General features: G+C 35.9%; 1 protein-coding gene across 6 annotated transcripts in view; it reads left to right on the top strand.

Annotated features, from left to right (window-relative positions):
- The window catches only part of ATP8A1 (ATPase phospholipid transporting 8A1), a 219,902-nt gene that overhangs the window by 59,940 nt on the left and 137,849 nt on the right, over positions 1–22,113 (top strand). For 3 of the 6 annotated variants that reach the window (XM_036076975.2, XM_036076977.2, XM_036076973.2), the window contains exons 7-12: positions 8,598–8,671; positions 11,180–11,249; positions 12,306–12,433; positions 16,318–16,429; positions 18,006–18,171; positions 19,514–19,641. In XM_036076975.2, the coding sequence (XP_035932868.1) occupies positions 8,598–8,671; positions 11,180–11,249; positions 12,306–12,433; positions 16,318–16,429; positions 18,006–18,171; positions 19,514–19,641 (678 nt within the window). Of the gene's footprint in view, positions 1–5,267; positions 5,342–8,597; positions 8,672–11,179; positions 11,250–12,305; positions 12,434–16,317; positions 16,430–18,005; positions 18,172–19,513; positions 19,642–22,113 lie in introns of all 6 variants that reach the window. The other 3 variants (XM_036076978.2, XM_036076974.2, XM_078068559.1) reach the window with 2 other exon arrangements.

Genomic DNA, 22,113 nt, shown 5'->3' with positions numbered 1-22,113 from the left:
AGTTCTGGAAGACCATTAACTCTGGTCATTCACAGGCGAATATTTGTGACTTGGTGAGACTTTTGGAGGCAAGGCCACTCTCCCCGAGGGATTTTGTTTTCTGAGATTGCTGGGAACCTCCGAGGTGTGACACAGTCAGTGTACTTGCCCTCCAATATTTCCTAGCAGGTTAAAGGCCATGCCCTTAATTCTACCCTGTGATGTACATAGTTACCTTGTATCCCTGCAGGGAATAGGATTCCCTCTCAGTTAATTGCATTTTTGTTGATTTTAAATCACTGGCCAAATAGAGATTGACATCTCCCTTTCTGGATGTTTGGAAACTCGCTACTCTCTCTCTCTGGTCTTTGACATAAAAGTAACAAAGAGGAAAATACCTTGATTGTGCTTTCCTTATTTCTGTGATAGTCACTTCTCTGAGAAGCAAGGTAAAAAATGAGAAAGCTCAAAAAACTGTTTCAAAAAAAGTTTCCTTTATGCTCTTCTTTGGGACTTGTGGATTTAAACATTTTAGAAGACTGGTAGGATATAATCGAGTATGATAAATTGTATTACAAATGTGTTTCATTGAGTAGGTTTGTTTGGGTAATTAGCATAAACACATATCCTAATAAATTGATATATCAGTTTCTTACCATCTTACCCAGAGTGCTTATCAGAAAATAAGCAGTCAAAGTCAGGAGATAAGCATCCAAAACTTCACTCTAAAATTAACTTGTTAGAACATCTTATTTTCCTGATGTCTTTTTTTTTTTTTCATTATTTCAAGATTGAGTGGATTACTGTAACTCTTCCAATTTTTCACAGACAAAAAATATTACCAGCCCATGATTACCCATAATCTTAGTATTCTCAGTGGTCTTGAAGATCAATGCCACACCTTACCTGGGCATCCCACTTTAAGAGGCAAAGGGATAAAATTTAAAGTGTTACCAAAAGTCACCCAACCAGAATGAGCTGATGTTACTTAACAGTTTGGATTAGATACTTAATTAACTAGAATAATAAAAGTTGGTTCAGTGATGAATTCAAGATAGATATTCAAAAATTAACAGCATTCTTTGCAGGCAATATCAAGTTAGAAAAATACAGTGAAAGAGAGATCTCATTCCTCGTGGCATGTGAGATGCTTACAAATAAATTTAAAATATGTATATGACCTTTGTAAAGAAAACATCAAAACTTTAGGTGTTCAAGACTCACATAAGTGGGCAAATATGTCCTATTCCTAGAAAAACTAAAAATATCAATTGTTCCAAAGTATTGATATAATCCCAGGGAAATTACTGTTTTTCCTCAAGAGTTGACTACATTATACATCTTAATTTCAAAAATAAACAGTTGAAAAAATAGAATATTTTGGAAAAGTGAACTGTGTGCAGGGATGAGTAAAATAGAGAGCAAAAGTTATTAAAATTGTGTGGATCTGTTGCAAAAATAGACATGGATCAATAGAGTAAAAATAGAATGGAAGAAAGGGGACTAGGATGCCCTGAAATAAAGCCCATTTAATATGTGATAAAAGAAAGAAAATCATTGATAAAAAGAATTATTTAATAAATGATGTTGGGATCACAGATTCACAGTTTCAGGAAATAATGCAGTTTATATCTAAGTCACATCCCATGCTAAAATAAATTCCAACTGGCTTAAAGTTAAATGTTAAAACATTGTTTTTGAAAAGCCTACAAATAGAATAAAGACTTTAATAAATATTTGGAGAAGAGCAAGATCTCAAGGTCTCTGGAATTTGATCATATAAAATTTAAAACAAATACACAACAAAAATTAACACAAATAAGTAGGCACCATATGGAAAATAGTTGTACCAAGTATGACAAAAGATTGAAACTGCTGTTATATAAATAGGAAATAAAAGTTGGCAGTAAGCAAGAAAATCTATAATAAGCAACCAGACTCAGTATAATATTCAACCCAGTAATGAAAGTGGTAAATTTAAACAATATTAATGTCTCATTGGCTATATTTATACTTTACTTATACTTGAGAATTTTTGTTTTTATGAATTATTTCACATACTAATGTGGATTAGCAGTTTAGGTCTTCATATTGAGAACCATCAAAAGGGGATTCTGGGAATTTATCCCAAGAAGATAATCATAATGTAGGGGGAAAAACCTGTACATGTATAAAAAATGATTACTGTAACATTATTTATAATAATGAAAAGTTAGCCTATGTGGATATCCAACAATAGGGAAAGCATTTTTTAAATGATGACATTCTACATTCTGGCATATTTTGTGATACATAAAAGCTGTAATTTCAAATACTGTGGCATCACAGAAAAATTTTAGACCATTCATTCAACAAATATGTATTGAGTATAGGTGCCAAGCAGGGAACTCACAGCAGCAAGCAAGACATGTGAAGTTTCCTGTGTCATAAAATATAATCATAGTTGAAAAGAACAGAGCCATGTACACTAAGACATCAGCTATGTAAAAATGGTTTCTTGGACACTAAGTGGACAGGCATGAAAGCAGGCTTGCTTGTTAGGTTAGCCAGATTGTGGGGCAAGTCTTTTCTTTAGCTTATGTCCTATTTTGTGCAATTAAAAATAAAATCAATAAACCAAACCCAAGAGTCTGATCCTTATGCCAAGATAATACGATAAATCGTAGTGCAAATGGGCTTTAGTTCAGGAATTGCTTTCTTTGTTTTTCTCAACATGTGGCTACTGTGGCCGCCTTTTAATGGTCCTCAGAGGACCTACAAATTTGCACAGGGTACATCCAGCCATTCACAGATGGGCCGACTTCAGTTCTCAGGCATGAACAGTTCATCCCTCCAGTTTTGCCCTGAGGCCGTCTTTCTGTTGTATAAGGTTAAATTGCCAGTGTCTGCTTTTCAAAGAAAGTATTGCAATTACAAAGCCCCATACAAGGCACTGCGTCTCCACTCTTGACAAGTCAACTACCGTCTTTATTGCCCTTACCACAAAGTCCAGTTCTTCAAGGTGAGATGCTGCTGAGACTGTTCCCAGGCTTTGGAGATAGTTGCAAGTGGAGAATTTAGGAGGAATCCACACATTGTCCTGGCTTTGTAGGGAAGCATGGAGTGGTAGGCTGTTTGCAAATCTCTAAAGCTGCTTTAATGCATGAAGTTTGCACCCTGAAATGTATTTCTTTGGATTAAGAATTGATATCACCAAAAATTCCTTAGTAAAAATATAAATATGCTGGGGCCTACAATTGAACAAAGATTTTAAATCAATCTCTTACCATTTGATAAGCTTACCCTTTTACATAATCCTCAGTTGTCAGTACTAATGTTACTTGAGAAGGCTTCAGGTAGTAGCCTAAAGCCCTAAATATCTCCTTAACCTCAATATTTAGGGTCCTAAAGCTGCTTTGTCGTGTTGTTCCTCCAATGAGAACATGTGGTCAAGGAATTTTTACCATCTTGACTTTTGTCTGTTATTTCTGTCTGTTACTCTTATGCACAAACCGGGCTGGAAGAGGTGAATGCCACATTAGGAGCTCAGAACGGAAAAAAGAAAGAGAGGTGCTTGGATATGTTTGGGAAGTGATCTAAAACCTAGGTATCATAAGCAAGGAGCAAGTAAGTTCTCTGCGCTCCTCATACTACTGCAAGAACTACTTTAGCTCTGAGTGAGCGCTTGGTTTTCCCAGGCCACTGAGTCATGACATTATACCTTATAAGGTGCTAATGGTTTGTTTTCATCTTCAGTTTAATGACTACAAGCCTTGCTTTTATCTTGAGAATGAATAAACATGTGGGAAAGCAGTACGATCAATTTGGGATTTTTTAAGTCTAACCGGTAAACTCTTCCACTATAATGTAGACAAATATCCCAGTTTTATGAAACATCTAGTCTAGTTAGAGAACAAACATTACCACACAAGAGGAGATTAAAGAACATTTAAGTGGTAGCCTGGGCAGCACTCTTTAAATGCTCCAGTGACCTGATACTTCTTGATCTCGGGTGCTGTCAAAGGACTATCCCAACACATTAAAGTCCAGTTTACACCTGTATTTGCTGGGTGGTGGTTGTTGATTTTTTAATTTCCCAATTTGCACTTTTTCGAGGGAGGGGATGTATGATTCCAAGGTCCCTGGAAATTTGTCGGTTTCAAATCATCCAGATTTCAGCTAAAACCTCTTTGGAATCAGAGCTTCCGTAACCAACATACACACCATAGATTAGAAGACCTCCTCCAACCTTCCCCAACGTTCCTCCCCAAGGTATATAAAGTAGACCACAGTGGGCTGCCTTTGACATAATTTTTTTATTGTGATTCCTACTGAGGACACAGTTCTCTCCTTCCCCCCAATAAAGTGTTATTTTGGGGTTCAGGGAAAAGTAAGGAGAGGAAAGAACAAAAAGGCTCTAACAACAACAAAAAAAGGCTTTTCTTCTTTTGATTAAGTATTGAAACTTATGTAGGTTTATTTGGCTACTGAGAGAGAAGGCACTTTCATGATATAATGGGAGTGGTTACAGTGTAACTGGGTCAAGTCGTTACTTAGTTGGAGTCATATTGTTTGCTAAAAGCTCTGACAAGCCTATCACTTGAATCGCTTCTAAAAAGTTTCTGGCCTTATTGTATCTTTGTCTTTAGGCCATGTTCCCAAGAATGCTACCAAGTAGCAAAACTAGGAAAAGATTAAGCATTTTGGTTTTTTGTTTTTTTTATTTAAGATACAGTATTATTTTACTATATTTACTTATGCACAATCAGGCTTTGCAGACAGTCAGATAGAGGTTTGAGTATAAGCTCTTCCAGTCACTGTGATCTTAGGCAAATAAATTAGAAGCTAAGATTCATTTCTTCCTCCCTAAATTGTGAATTATAACTAACACCTATTTCATAAGGTCATCATGAGGAGTAATGATCATATGTATGAAAGTTGGTTTTTCTGGTTGCATTGAGATTTCCTTAAATAGGGTAAAAATCGCACTGGGTAAATTCCTCCTTTTTATTTTTATGTCATAGAGAGAGAATCTGAGAAGTTGAGATGTCGATTAAGTGGATAAAATGGATGAATTTATTAAGAGAAGTCATGTAGTTGATAAAAACAAAGATACAGTGTTCATAACTTAAAGGACTGCACCATCCTTGGCCTCACTCCTAGATAATTTTATGCCATTTTGTGTAGATAAGTGGTTTTTGTTTTCCAGTAGCCATTTTTTACTGTATTCTATGCTTAAATACAGTGGGTTGTATATTTGTAACTATCTTTCAATGCAGATAATTAACCGATTCCCAGTTTTCTTTCAGGTAAATGTTGGAGATATAGTTATAATAAAAGGCAAAGAGTATATACCTGCTGACACTGTACTTCTCTCATCAAGGTAGAGATACCTACTGATGCTCAAACAGTGTAGAGGATGGTTTCTCTACCCTGCATTGACCTTGTGATTTCTCCAAGGAAATAAGGAATAAACGAAGAATTTAAAACCTCTCTAATGATTTTGAATGAAACATTAAAAAAAATCGATTGGACTTAATGGACTCTTTCATGTTTGCCATGTAGAATAAGTGATAGGTCCTATACTGTGTAATTCAAAAGTTATAATTACAGTTAGGAGTCTGCTCTCTCTGGGTATGTCCAGATACTTTTCTGTGGACCACTAACTCCTAAGATTTCCTGTCATTTCTATTATATAATACATGGATTGGGTTCTGTTCATTTTATCTTGCAATCCTTGTTCATGATAAATTTCTTTATGATGCATTCACATATCCCTCCAAAGTTCCTTGATCTTTATGGTGCATTAGTACAAGAAAATGGATTAATGATTTCTTTTTTTGTCATCATACCTTTTGAAATGCCATACACTTCCAACCAAAAAAAAATTATTTTGCTCTTTTAAGTTCTAAGACAGAATTTTAGATAATTTTTGTTTTATTCACCTTTAAGAGAGTCATGAGTTAGTATTCAGAACATATGGCACTGTTACCCTTTAAAGAATGTGATTTTCAAATGGTTTGGGGTTTAAAAACTAAAACTAGTCCTAATATAAATTAAGAAAAACTGGTTTTTTTTAAATATTTTAGAGGTTGTTTATCATCATTTCCTTGGACAGTTTTATTTGTAAAATCCACATATAAATATGGACAGTGTCCTTTTTTCAAAATCTGTTTAATCAGGTCATTATTTAAAGTGATTGGATTTATAACAAGTTAGTGAAACTTAACTGAGCAAATAAGAGATATCTAGAGGTGCTGGTCCACACATGGCTGTGTGAGGATGACCTTAACAGTGAACTTACTATGATTGTCTCACATCAGGTACTAGAGAAAGCTTTGCTCAGGAGAAGACAGAAAACCAGGGTTCTTCTTATCCTGGCTTCATGATTTTGAACAAAGTACTTAATCTCAGGTCTTGATTTCACATCTTTTAAAATGAGGAAGATGGAGTAAATGATCAAGCTCTAATATTTCCTGATTCTCTTTTTTATTTAAATTCAGTCATCTTTTAAGTTTTAAGAATGCCTAGCCAACAGAACGATGTGCACTTGGTGGTACTAAGTAAAAGGTTGATAAAGTAGTAGATGACTGACCATCTAAATGTCCTATGACAAAGTTCAAAATGATAGTGAAGCACTCCAGCACTTTAAGAAAGTAATGATGTTTTCCTGATTAAACCTGTCATAGAGACATAACTTACCATAGAGAGTATCATGTATGTGAACCATTACAGTATTTATTTTTTATATGCTTAAAAGTATGGAGATAGTTGACTACATTGCCCTGACTTTATACTTAATTCTGAATTAAAGGTTTTAAAAAATATTTTTCATCTCCCTCTATCCAACCCAAAAACTCCCAGAAAGCTCGATGCTCAAATTTCTTAAAGTTTAGAACATTTTTATAGGCGTTATTTTCTCAACATTAAACACATTCACTGGTGGCTTATAGATATTGTAGTGTAGCTCTATAGCTACACTATGGTAGATCAAAATAGTGTCTATATCTTTTTTTGTTTTTTGAGATTTTACTTTTAAGTAATCTCTACATCCGAAGTGGGGCTCAAACTCACAACCTCAAGATCAAGAGTTGCCCGCTCCACCTACTGAGCTGGCCAGTTGCCACAATAGTTTCTATAGCTTAATATAGAATCCACAGAGATTAACTTGCTCCAAAGATGATTATTTTTTAAAAGATTATCTGATTCATTGCATTTAGTTACTTAGTAGCATTTAAAGTATAAAGCCTCTACAGTTACATATTTCTATCCCATTGGCAAAATACCACCTTTCAGGTTTGTTTGTTTTTTTCTCAAAAGGTTTTGCATTACTCTTGTGAACCTACATTAGCCTTATGAAATAGGTAGAAGTTTTGGGATGCCTGGGTAACTCAGTTGGTTAATCGTCCAGGATCTCAGCTTAGGTCTTGATCTCAGGGTTGAGAGTTTGAGCTCTGCTTTGGGCTCCACACTGGTCATGGAGCCTTCTTAACAAAAACAAACAAACAAACAAATAGGTAGAAGCTTTTGTCCTCATTTAACAGAAAGTGGAATCTTGACTTTAAGTCTTATTTTTGCCATTTAACTTTAGCTGATGACTAGGTCAAGGTTGAAATACTTAATTCCTAATCCAATACCTTCATTATGCCACACTGTCCACTATCAAAATAAGGACATGGTGATTTTCACCTGCAGGTGAGCACCATTTAACAGTAAGCATAAGCAACAGTTTGTAATATTTTAATTTCCAAATATTTTTCAATTATTAATTACTAATAGTGCACCCTCTTCGAGGTAGTTTGAAATTAACACGTGAACATTGTTGAAAGTTAGTGTGTTTCATTGGTTTTCACTTTGACATGAAGAAACTGAGGTTTTAGTATATAACAAACAAATACATATATGAGTTTAGAAAGTATAAAAACCGAGTAAAATAACTCAAGCTGTTAATTCAGGTCCACACAGGTTCCTGGCATGTCTATTTCATAAGCCTCTGGAACACTTTCCCTGGATTCAAAGGCTTACCCTTCTAAGACAATGCATCACCAAGACTTTGTTATTATTGAACAACTCAAAAGGCTGCAATTATGCCTTCTAACATCCTAAGATCCATATCTTTATAGCTTTGCATTAAAGTTAATGATATGTATACAATTAACTTTGAAAATGTTTTGGAATCAGAAAATTTCTAATACTTTTCTTTTTTTTAGTGTGTGGGTTGGGGCAGGGAGGACTAGTATAGTTGGTTTCTCAAAAGCCTAAAACATGGTTTCCACAATTCTTTCCTTCTTGGGTAGGAGTAGATGGCGTGAGAGTGAGGAATTGGAGAAAGGAAAATCTATAAAATAAGTAGCTCTCTGTATAAAATCATGTTTTTATTTGGTAAGAGAGTCTTGTGAATAAACTTTTGAAAATTGGGCTTAAAAGCAAGTAATCCTTGACTATATCATATTTTCTTGGGCCTTTAGACCTGATCAAAATAAATTTTGAAAAAATTGGCATTAGACATTTTTATTAACATGTATTATTTTCTATAATAATTTCAAACTTTCTGTCTCTTTTGTCCATTTGTTTGGTTTTTCTTTTTTCTGTTTTTCTTTTTTTTTTCTGTTTTAATTATTTTAAACTGGGACCTGTAGGTGGCAGTAGGGGAAATAGTGAAAGTGACCAATGGGGAACATCTCCCAGCAGATCTCATCAGCCTGTCCTCAAGGTTAGAACCACTGAGTCGCACAGGATGTGTGTATGTGGATCCTCACCCTACAACAGAGAACAATTACACCCAAAGATGCTTGCGTTCAATGTCTCTTCCTTTAAAACTCAAAATTTTTTATACTTCTTGGAGATAGACATTTTAAAGGCCTTTTATGAATACAGTGTTGAATGCTGTCTGTCCCTCAAGGGGGCAGATTCAGCTCCTATTGTTATCAATAGGAGTCTATGAGGCATGACTGTAAAGGTAGATTTTAATTTCCTATACATCATTAACATATATTCGTATTTAACAACACGCCTAAATACTAAGGCTGATTATAATACCTCTCCAGGATACTGTTTTGAACAGTGTGAAGCTTTTCATGAAATGAAGTTATTGAGAAATTTTGTCTTATTCTTATATTTGAAATTTTCTATAAGTCTTATAGAATCCCTTCAGCAATTGCGATTGTAATTTGGGCTTATCTAGGGTTTACAGAGGACCCCCTGCACAAAGCTGGATGTTGTACATTTTGTACCGCATGCTTTGGGATCCGTTCTTATCCCACTTGTAACTAGTGGCAAAGTGCATGTTACTGTGATAAAGTTCAGCTGTCTACCAGTGTCTGTATTGTGATATGCATCTTGTTTCATTTTTCCACTTACTAATCAAAAAGCCTGCCTTGCCTCTCTGATTGTAGTTTGCGTTTTGGATGTCACCATAATTTGCTGAAATATTTATTACCTAGCATGACTCCTTATGTAAAACCTCTTGCTGCTTTTTCATAGCACTATTAAAAACTGCTTCAGTAACAGCTGTCCTAAAGGATTAAGAATGTTCTGAATTTGGATGCCTTTTATTGGCCCCACTTCAAATAGAAGTCAGCCATTTGACTTCTTAACTTCCTAGCCACTTAAAGTCGCAGAAGAATTGCTTTGTGGGGGAAAAAAAAAAAAAATAGAATGTTATTCTCATTTTAATGTGAGAATGGCTTTGGATATATTGATCAGTAGTATTTTAATGCATTTTACTGCCAAAATATAGAATCTGCATTGTTCACTTAGCATTTGCTTGTCATTGTGCTTCTATATTATCAGAAGATATGTTTTATAATTTCATAAACCGTTTATGTTTCAAATGTATACATGAGTAAGTTGCAAATTAGCAGCAGTTACCAGAGCCAGATTACTATTGTGATAGTAATAAAGAGCAAAATGTTGAATAAGTGATAGAATGAATATATAAATATCAAAAAACTTCTTCAGTTGGGAAAAAAGTATCAGCCTTTATGGGAGGGAAAAAAAAAGAAGTCCATAGAATAAATTGAAGAACTTGCCAAGTGACTTTAAAATGAATCTGTAAAACATTTGATCAATGACCATATGTTTCAGCAATTTTCACAAATCTGCAGGCCACACAACTAAGCTATATGCCCATTTCTGAAACTTGGGATTAGTCTGTTTTACACATGTACAAATTGAAAGTTGATTAGAAGATTGCAGGTGTTTGGAACTGACAAAATAGTTCCTAACTTTGAAGACATATGCTAATCTGAGATTACATTTGGAGTTACTTATATGATGTTAATTAGGTTTACTGTATAACCACATGTTCATGAGATTGATATCACTCCAGAACACTTCTGATACTCAAGGATCCGATTATACAAGTAGATGGCAAATTCACCTGTCTGTAATTGCTGGGCATGTAAAGTCAGTTTGTGAAGGGGAAGGACATAAATAGTCCAGGGTACACAGACCCCTGCTGCCAGCCGCTGCTCACCACACTTCCCAAAAACACTCTGGTAGGGCCTCATGAAGTGGATCTTCTAGGTCAAGGAGCAACATGGCCAAGTTGGCTGGCTTTAGTTTCAGTATTTTCTCCCAGGAGAATCTCTGAAATGACCTTAAGAAATAGAACAGGAACAGAAAAAAGAAAACAGAGGGAGAAGAGTGTTTATCTACTTTCATTTAAAATCTGTTCATACAGTTTTTTAAAGTAGCCTTAAAATGTAAATATTATGATTCGTAGGATTCTATTCATCTTTTCTTAAAAGGTAGTAAAGGCAAGTTTGCGGAAGCAGCAATCTGGAGTTCTCTAATCACACACTTTCCTTAACCAATTTATACATGGGCTACAAGCATGAAATCTCACTTGATATTTTTGAGCTGAAGATAAATCTGGACACAAACTACTTTACATTTCAGATACAGTCTGTGTTGTGTCTATATGGATGAGCAATTTAAGTATCCTATGACAGATCTAATCATTTACATTATCTTGAGGATCAGTACTGATTGTCAGGAAATTGCTTTTTGGTCGTTCTAGTTGAAAAGCTGATCCATGGATTGTCATGCATGGGTTCTGCCTCCCAGCATTTAGTAGTTAGAATGAAAATCATCAAGAAACTAGATGGGCTAGAGCTTTGTTTAGAACAAAAGGCTTCAGTGAGTCTAAGCATTTAAATAAGTTATTATGTTTTCCTTCCCCCACTAAATCTTTTTGCTTTTCAATTTTAAACAACAGCGAGCCCCAGGCCATGTGCTACATTGAAACATCCAACTTAGATGGTGAAACAAACCTGAAAATTAGGCAGGTAAGATCTAATTCAGGTTTATATAATGTTTGCTGATTTATTACATGGAATCAAGAGCTTTATTTCTGTTATTGTCTTGAAGTAATTCTCTCTAATTGCAAGTACTTTCTCATTGAGCCGCTATGAGGATACGTCAAGTATAATGGAAGACTCAAATTTACTTGACTGATTAACTATGGTCCATCTAGATACTATTTGTAATATTTTTAATATTTGATGTAATAGCCAACACTGATAATAATACTAGTAGTTCTAAGTGCCTTGACAGGGGTTCACTTATTTATTTTCCCTATTCCCCTGGACCAAATCATGGTTTGGCTTTGCCATATTGAAAAGACAGAGTTTCCTTTGCTTGTTCTAAAAGTCTCACTAATCTCAGGGAATAGTTTTAGATTTCTATATTTGCTTCACATACCATCCCTGACAGAAAGCAACAGTCATTTAAAGGGACTTTTAAAAATGTACTCTCTTGGGTTCTAGGTGAATGAATGATGGAAATAACAGTGGGAAGTTGGGATGTGGTAGAAATAGGTCATCATAGCACCTGAACTCAGAGGGCCCTGCCTGGGAAACAGGGGCCTGTCCGCTTCCAGCTAGTAGAATCTAGTTGGCCAGGAGGAAGAACCATTTCTGAGTTTTCCTTCTCTGTGGACTGAAAGAACAGAAACATACTGACTCTTCTTTGGACATAGATTCTGTTTATTTTGCATTCCCTTTTTTGAGATTCAGCAGACAGACTGTATAGTGCTAAATATTAATTTTATTTTTGGAAGCAAACAGTTCTTTGAGGACTTCAAAATATCTTTGGAGACAAGTTTATAGTCTCAAATATGTTTTTGAACTTTCACAAAAGCTGCCCTGCTCTTGTGTTCAAGCAGAGAGGAAGGTATCCTCTTAACTATGATTTGGCAAAGAGTATTGTATAAGGGGGGAGACTTGCTTATAAAATAGTGGGATCTCTTAGATCTTAAGGCCTAGATGAATTCAGAATCCCCCCTCCCTCACTCCCACATGCAACTCATTTAATCTTTTGCTTATTTAAAAATTTCTAAACAGGGCTTACCGGCAACATCAGATATAAAAGACATTGACAGTTTGATGAGAATTTCTGGCAGAATCGAGTGTGAAAGTCCAAACAGACATCTGTACGATTTTGTTGGAAACATAAGGCTTGATGGACATAGGTACGTAAAATTGGTAAATTTTCATAAAAACACAGAACTCACTGTGTCTCAAGTGTATTGCTGAGTGTTTTCCAAGCCTGGGTACATATTCTTTTCTCATGCTCTAAGTTTGAACGCTCAAAGCCTCTTTCTTAAGCATTTCTATATTACTTTCCACCAAGAGTCTTTTTGCAGAAATGTTAGCTCTTAACGCTATGCATTTGGTACAGCTGAAGACTTCCTCAGGATTCCTGCCAAACTGACAATTGGATGTTTTCAGGGACATTCCAGGCTTCTGGCACATTGTTTAGTGGCTTATTCTTTGGCCAGAATACTTATGTTATAGGCCTATCTGCAGTCTCCATGGCTTGAGTCCTTACCTGTGATCTACAGGTGCCTCAAGGAGTTTAGACTCTACCCCCAAGGAGTTCATTGTACTGGATAATTTCTTGTCTTCTTCTCTCTATCATTTCATATGCTCCTTTCTAGGCCATGTTAATCAATTGTATTTATCTTTGCCATCACCTGATTCTTGCTCTTCTTCCCTTCCCACTTCTCTTTCCTGCCTCTTCCCTCATTGATTGAACCAGTATTAAGCACCTAGTGGACTAGGCTAGTTACAGGTGTTAAGGAGACTGCAACAAACAAAAGAGATAAATATACCTGCCTTTGTGAGCTTACTTTCTTGCATTAAGGGAAGGGCAAACAAACAATAAAATGATAAATAAGAAAATTTTATACTGTATTAGAGAGTGATAAATGCTTTGGAAAAAAAATAGCACAGGACAAGGCAGATTGGGAGTCCTTGGGAGGGAATCACTTTGAGTTAGGATTGTTAAGTAAGCCTCATTCAACAGGTAACATTTGAGCCAGGAAGTAAGGCAGTTAGCCGTTCACATATCTGAAGGGAGACCAAAGGAATAGTGCAAATTATTAGATTATTATATCATCTTAAAGTGGGAAAGCACCTGGAGTAGTTATGGAATTTCATGGAGGCCAGCATGGTTGGAGTGGAGTCACCAAGAAAGAGTAATAAAAGAAAGACCATGCAAAGCTTTGAAGGCTATTGTAGGGTGTTACTCTGAGTGAAATGGGGATCCATTAGAGGGTTTAGGGGGGGATATCAGCAGTTCAGTTTTGGACTTAATAAGTTTGTGTCAGGGAGGCAGATGAATACGTAACCTGAAGTTTGGGATAGAGGCCTGGGTCCTGAGACAGATTTGGGAATAGTTGGCATAGATAATTAAAGCCATGGAAGTAGATGAAATCACTGAGGGTGAAGGGGTATGGATAGAAAGGTGAGGAGTCCCAAGGACTGTCCTAAGACTCTGCAACATTAAGGCTGAGAAAAGAGGAGGGACCAGCCAAAGAAACCAAAATCAGGTTGGTAGGAAGGCAGCCAAGACAGAGTGAGGAAACTCTACCATGGCAGAGGGAGTGACTAAAGTGGGTCAGATGTTGCTGCTGGTCAAGTGCAGTGAGGCTGAGAATTAACAGTTGGATTTAGCAAGTAGAAATCCTTGAGCTTGGTTAGAACTGGTGGAGCCTGAGGAAGTAAATCTGAGATAGTGGATAGGGTTGAAAATACCAGGGTGAGACATATTTTCTGAGGAGCTTTGTTGCAAAAGGGAGCAGAAATGGAGGAGCACTTGGCAGGAAGGGTGGGGTCTTTCCGATCTCCCTCTTCTTCCTCCCTTCCCTTCCCCCCTGACTCCTCTACTTTACGATATACCTTACATACCAGGTAGATGTAGTGGACAGCTAAATGCACTAGTTCCTTCCACCAGCCTGAGAGATTGTCAGTACTTTCATTATTTTGTAACTGCATTATTACAGTATTTGGATTCTAAAGGACATTTGAAATATACCCTAAACTGTCATCGTCATTCTGATCCACCAAAAACTTTCCTGTAATTTGTGAAGTAATTATATATTGTTCTAAAATTTGCACAGAGTGACCTCACAAAGTGAACATATGGTTATAGACTAATAATAGAGTTGGCCGTTTATGTAAGTAATGTTTCTAGAGTCTGACATTCCTAACTGGCCAGGTTCCATTTCTTATCAGTTCCCCATCAAAATCAATGCCAAGCAAATCCACACAGTGGAAGAGAAACTTTGTATGATCGTGCCAAGATTTAGGGTACAGATAGAATTTATATAATATGCTTTAAAATATATGAAAGGTGGAAACATACCTTTGTATTTGTAGCACATTTGACGTTTACAGTGATTACCCAGAGCTCTTGGAGCCCCTTTGTTTGGAATTAGTGTTCTTTGATTCCATTTTTAAGGATGAGAGTCATTGTCTAATGCCAGAATTTTTGGAATTCCAATTCTGATGAAATCTAATAACTAATTCCTATTGAGTCCTTATAATTAAAAAGTAGTATTTTTTTTTCCTTTTGAAGAGTTTGTACCTAATTCCAATCAATCCACACCACAAATGCTGAGGCGACAGTTGTCCTATTAGACCCCATTGTATACGTGAGGGACAGTTGGCACATATGTACCCCAGAACATAATCTAGCAGCTTCCCAAGAACTTCTTGGAAATGTACTTTAGACATAAGGTCCCCTCCCAACTCTGAAGTACACCCCAAATCTTGAGATACACACAAGAGGGGTTCCATTCCAGATGGGTCTGAAAGGCATGCTGTTCTACAGAAAGAATGAGAATTATAGACGCCGTATTCTTTTTCTAAATTGACATACACTGTTTCCTAAGGGTTTCTTTAAGTAGAGGCCTTCAGGTGCTGTTATTACCACCCATCTGGATTGATTTCACCTGAGCCAGTGACCCTCACATAGTTCCTGAAAGAAGGTCCAAGGCCCAAGCCGCTACTAGCTTTAGACACCTACCAGACCATAAAAAGCCCCCCAGAAATGAAAGATTCAATCTCACTTTGCCTCTACTGGCCAAGAAGTTCTGTGTTCTTTGGAGACTTTTCTTGGGAGGTTTCCTCCTTTTTCCAGAAGTTGTTTTTTTTTTTTCATGTATTTTTCTTTATATTTGACATTTCTTTCTTGCTTTTTTTTATACTAAAACGAAGACATAGTGATAGGAATCCTTGAGCTATTACATCTCGTATAGTACATTTCCATCAAGAATCCCACTATATCTGTGATAACTTGTACCGTTCTGATATCTCTGTGTGAGGTTGTGTCAACCAACAAATTACCATAGTGGGTAGTTTTACCAAGAACCAACAAAAGACCCAATTTGGCCTTTATTCATGAAAAAATGTGGTTTAAATGATATAGAATGGATATCCTCAATTTGCTGTCATTTCAGAAGAAAGTTTAAGACTTGTTAGATGCTTATCATTGATTAGAAACTTATTCACAGTTCTTGGAGAATTGAAATGCAAATACAAAAAATTACCCTAGAGATTTTAAATACAGGACTTATGTCTGTACGGTGGGGATGGCAATGCAAATGTATGATGAGATCTGTGTATTTACCTTGCCTTGTCTATTTTTTGAACCTTTATTATGCACAAAGCTATTTTTAATTAGGTGTGGGAGGGGGAGCAGATCCCCTAACCTCACCACTTCCAAACATCTCAGAAGCCTAAACAGACTTGCTAAATCAGGAAAAGTCTTAAATAGGTTTGAAAATTAGCCTCTGAATTTCAAAACATTGCCTACTATCTTGGATTGTGAAGTTGTAGGAAATGGCTGGTTGGGTGCTAGGGAGAAGCAACCGAACTGCTTCCCTCCAGCTGTCCTTGTGTAAAAAAAAATTATTCTTACTGGTAGGAAAATTACTTCTTTTCTAAAAATAAAGTAAATGTGAGAAGGGCTATTTTAATAGCAGAACCTTCGTTGGAACTATGTAGTAGCCATAGAATTCTTAAGCATTTTGGAAAGTGTTGTTTCTAATGTCAACATCATCTATCATAGCACTGTCCCCCTGGGAGCAGATCAGATTCTTCTTCGAGGTGCCCAGTTGAGAAATACACAGTGGGTTCATGGAATAGTTGTCTACACTGGACATGACACCAAGCTGATGCAGGTGGGATTTTTTATCTATGAAAACCTTGTGGACCTATTCTCTTGAAAATGCGCTATTTGTAGCTCTCTATGCAGTAGTCCCAAACATAGCAGACCATCTGTCACAGATTCCAGAGCCCCACTCTGTACATTCAGAATCTCGTTCTTCAGTGTTTGGGGCCATAAAATGGCTCATGCACGCAAGAATACGGGAAAGTTTCATCAGAGATCAACAGTGCGTGAACTCTTAATGATTTTATGTATTGGTCCTCTGGCAACATTTACTCACCATTGCAGTGGTAGATACTAGTTGTCTATGCAATGATGAGTGCTCTACATTAAAGTATTTGTCTTATAATTTTATTTTAATACAGTGATCAAATTTTAGAACTGTTTTCATTTTTTCGTAAAATTAAAAGAAGAGGGGCGCCTGGGTGGCTCAGTCGTTAAGTGTCTGCCTTCAGCTCAGGTCATGATCCCAGGGTCCTGGGATGGAGCCCCGCCTCGGGCTCCCTGCTTGGCAGGAAGCCTGCTTCTCCCTCTCCCGCTCCCCCTGCCTGTGTTCCCTCTCTCGCTGCTTCTCTCTGTCAAATAAATAAATGAAATCTTTAAAACAAATAAAATTTAAAAAAATAAAATTAAAAGAAGAATTTGTGAGCCAAATGTTGACCTTTTTTGGTAGCATTTTTATGGTAAGCCATTTCTAATCAGCTTTAGTCTTAGCACTTGTAATGTTTACACGTGCCTGAGGATGCTTCTTCTCTGTCATAATATCATGAGTGTTCAGGGGTTAGATGGGTGGGCAAAACTATTTTAAGATACTAAATGAAAATCTGCTTTAAGGTCTGATAACTTTGTAAACTGTAAAGTCACGGAGACGTTATCAACAGGCAAATGGGACTGCTATTAATGATTCTACCCTAACCATAATGATTCCACCCTTAACCATTCTATAAATTCTGTAAACCATTATTTTATATCTATGATGACATTGAATTTTCTGTCCTATGGATGCCTTGGTTAGCAGTGATGTAGCGTGATCGTTTTTATCATTAACGCAGCTAAGGAAACTTACTTCTGTTATTCTTTATAGCCAGGACTACTTAGATTGTTGCTGTTACTGAATGCCACCAGAATCTGGAAACCAGAGATCCTTTAAGCATACTTTGGAACTTCCAGGTCTCTGGTTATGGGTGCGTAGGCCACCTCCTCTGCCTCTCTTCATGAGCTGAGCTGCTAAATGCCTCTCATGTACCCTCTTTGCTTAAGTAGTCAAGTAATGCCTTATTCATCTTCCTGCCACAATGCGAAAGTTACGTCTCTAAAAGGAATATTATTTCCTTCTCTTCTTATTATTGTTTTACATCCTAGAAAAAGGCTTGGTGGTATAGTGGCCTTTAGGGGAAAAAAAAAAAAAGGTGGTTAACATTTGACAGCTTATTACATCTGTGATTTTTTTTCTGTATGATTTTCAGGTGCCTACCCATGTCTAGATTTTGAGTTGTGACTGACTTTGTCATCTTCATCAAAATACCAAATATACATTACTAAATTGATTTGTACACATTTTTTATTGCTCATCTTGTTTCTTTTTACAGAATTCAACAAGTCCACCACTTAAACTCTCAAATGTGGAACGGATTACAAATGTACAAATTTTGATTTTATTTTGTATCTTAATTGCCATGTCTCTTATCTGTTCTGTGGGCTCAGCCATTTGGAATCGGAGGCATTCTGGGAAGGACTGGTATCTCAACCTAAACTGTAAGCATTAAAGTGCCTATGGTATTTATTTTTTCTTTCATTAAAACATGTATTTGTTTCACAGCTGATGGGATTTCCTATAATTCCTAAGAAGAAAACCTTATTGCCACAATAACTGGGCATTTAATTTTATTTTTCAATGCAATTTCCAGTAAAATGTTGTTAGTCTTTAAAATTTCAGAATCCTTAAAAATATAATGATTACTCTAGAGTAGTATAAAATGTTAGTTTATTAATATTATTTTTGTTAATGTTATTCATTCTTTAAAAATATTTTAACACAGGTGGTTAGATAGCTACCTGGTGAATAAAGCAGATTGATTATATTTAAAGCACATGCTTGTAAAATGTTTAAATTTACTGTACTTTGATTTGAACTCATGAATGCAGTAAATTCCATATTAATGGTCATCTTGTCTTAGGGAAAGTCCTATTAAATAGGTTCTTTTTGGACCATCTATCCTTTTACTATTGTGGGGATGTACCATCCCTGAATATTTCTGGAAAATAAGTTTGCATTGCCTTTTTTTTTTATTATGTTAATCACCATACATTACATCATTAGTTTTTGATGTAGTGTTCCACGATTCATTGTTTGCATATAACACCCAGTGCTCCATGCAATACATGCTTGAGTACTTAACCAATAAATACTTAATTTCCAAAAGCGTGAAAGCAAATTCTAGTAAACCTTGTAGCAAAATTGATTTTTTTCAGTTTTTATCATATTGATTTAATTTGTGGCTACTCCAACTTTTTTTACATTGATTTACTATTTCAACATTAGAACTGTTAGGACTCCCATTAGTTTTTTCTTCAGATACTTTACAGTGTGTCTGCCATAGCGGTTCTATTTTCATTATTGAAGAGGAAGGGTATAATTTGCCTAGGGTACAGCCCTACATTGTTTCTGCTATTTGGATTAGTTTTGCTGCTGTTTTGTTTGATTGCTCTTAAGGCATGCTTTAAATCAGGAGTGCTTTTTAAGAATTTACGTAACAGTGATTTTGCCCAATGGAGAGTTTACATTTATAAACCCACAATCCTGTCCCTGATACCTCTAAACTTCCTGTTTGGAACAGGATTTGAAATACTTAGCAGTGCTTTCATTCTTTAGTACCATTATGAAGTTCTTAATAGTACTAACAATATACGGAACACGGAAAGTGCTGCTCCATCCTGAATGTATTTGAGAATAAGGATATGCTATCAGCGCAGTGTTCCTCCCAAACTATCTAGAGATGTTGTGTGATATGGAAAATTTTTGTTATGCTCAAGTTCTGGTCAATGCAAATGAAATCTATAAAACTACAAATGACTTTCTTCCCACCTCCCCCAACAGATGGTGGTGCTAATAATTTTGGACTGAATTTCTTGACCTTCATCATCCTTTTCAACAATCTCATTCCTATCAGCTTGTTGGTTACATTAGAAGTGGTGAAATTTACCCAGGCATACTTCATAAATTGGGTAAATATGAATTATTGTTTTTCATCATTCTAAGTATATGTTTTGTCATTTTTTTTTTTTTTTTTTTTTTGGATAGGGTCTTTTAAAGATCTTAATTTTTTTTTTAAGTAATCTCTACACCCAGTGTGGGGTTAGAACTCATGACCCCATGATCAAGAGTCGCACACTCCACCGACTGAACCAGCTGGGCACCCCGCCTCATAATGTCCTTTGATCTCTCAGAAACAAAATCTTAATTATACCTTAACTTTTATTGACTGCAAGATGACATTTCAAAATATTTTGACTCTAATATAATTATAACAAATTCATTTGACATGTAAAAATCAATAGCAAAAACTCTTTATCTCAGAATCACACAAGTTTACAGACCAGACATTCTGGGAAACTAGGTCTCCAGTGAAGGAAACCTATTTTGGGTTATATAGTGTGTCTTGGGGAAAAGGAGAACCATGAGGTTTGGAGTTAAAATATTTGGATTATTGTTGTAGTTCTATATTTACTAGCTGTGTGAACTTTGCCAAGCCACCTGACTTCTTTGAGACTTATTTTCTTGGGCCTTTAGATAGGAATGATAAAACATGCTTTACCAGCATCTCACGGTGGTAATATAGAGCAAAGGAATCTCACAACATAGCAAACAGCCTCCTAAACAATTGAGTACTGTAGAAATAATACTGTATTCACTGCTTGTAACAACTAGGCTGTCATGTTTTATATACCTATGTAGTTTATTTTTCCCCACTGTAAACAAATTCAGCTGAGCTTAATTTTTTTCTTCTCAAATTTTTTTTAATCTTGGAAAAATGTGCTGGATATCTGTTTCCTAAATATTTTGTTTATAAAATGTGTTGTTAGTTTTATTTTACCAAAGTTAAAATTAATGAATTTATGTAAATTAAATAAGCCTTCAGACTTAATCTGCCAGAAAGTTTAATTTTTCTTTTATTTTGGGAAATTTTGGTATTATCTTTTGATGTTATCTTTTTAAATTATTTAAAAGTCTTTCAAGTGAACAATATTAGGATTTTTAAAAATATAACTGGTAATACTTTTGCCACTGCTCATTACCTTCCCGTGGTAAATGATCCAACTCAGCTGTAAAATTGCCTAATTCATTGGTAGAAGACCTGTATAATTTAGAAACCTAAAATGAGCTGCAGTTGTGGCTTATTTCATGCAGGAAATGTGTTGCTGAAAAATTATGTAATAAAATTTGTGTAAATAAAATTAAAACCTTTTGAGGTTTCCCACTTTACAATAAGAAATCATAAGGTGACTCATTTTGAAAATCAAGTAACTAGTCAGTCACTTTATTATTTTTTACTTAGATTTTCAAAAATAATATTTGCTTCAAATAATGACATAATTTGAGTGTTGGAGCAACCCAGCAGGCTTATCCTTCTCAGCCACCTTTCCTATTGTACAGAGATTCTGTAACGTTGCTGACAGTTTTTCTGTCACCAGACAGCTCTTCTGTGTGTGGAAATGAGACTAATAACTGCCCCCTTTGATACTCGTTCTACCCGATCTTTTATGAAAATGTCTAATCGTGTTTCTGAAGGATAGCCTTGTAAAGTATTAGAACTCAGCTGGGGGTGCCTGGGTGGCTCAGTCGGTTAAGCATCCCACTCTTGGTTTCAGTTCAGGTTGTGATCTCACATGATCACATGTGGGTCATGAGATCAAGCCCTGCATCGGGCTCCGTGCTCATTGCGGAGTCTGCTTGAGATTCTCTCTCTCCCTCCCCACCCACTCGCACGCGTACACTCTCTCTCTAAATAAATCTTTTAAAAAAAAAAAAACAAAGACCTCGGCTACTATGCCTATTCTTCTATCACATCTTCCTTCATCTCTTTCTGTTCCTTATTAGACTTGATTTCCAACTTACTCCCCGTTCCATTCATTCCTCTCTGAACATTGCTCAGTTGTTTAATATCCTTCTTAAAACATGGCACCTACAAGTCAACAACCTTCTTCAGAACTGATGCTGATCAGTCTGAAATGCAAATGTGGGAAAGATCAGATTTGTCCTTTTCCTTTGACATGTGAAAATCAGTAAACTCTGACTTGCCAATAAAATGGTGTACTATAGAAAGTACTAATTCTTATAGGCTTAATAGTCAAGCCTCATAATGTTTGGGTACAAAACAAGTACAAATTGGTACAAAAGCTGTACATATTTGTTTGGGTTTTGAGAAGTGCACTCCTTCTGCTTTCAAGTATATACGGTGGAAGGAACTTGAGCCAAGAAAGTAGAACCAGATAGAATCTCTTCGGTACTTTTTCTAGGGGTTTAAAATCTTAATTATTTGAGCAATGTTTACTTGCTCTTATTTTAGCTACATTAAGTACTTTATATTGTGTCAGACACTTGAGGAAGCACTTCACATACATTATTTTATTTAATCCTTAACCACAGGTCACATATCTAGAAAATGGTAGAATTATGGAAAAATCAAGATTGCCTGA

The sequence above is a fragment of the Halichoerus grypus genome, chromosome 3 (assembly GCF_964656455.1).
Source record: "Halichoerus grypus chromosome 3, mHalGry1.hap1.1, whole genome shotgun sequence".
In the NCBI taxonomy this organism is placed as follows: domain Eukaryota; kingdom Metazoa; phylum Chordata; class Mammalia; order Carnivora; family Phocidae; genus Halichoerus; species Halichoerus grypus.
Note: the sequence above shows the minus strand (reverse complement) of the source record. Positions and strands in the feature narration are given on the sequence as shown.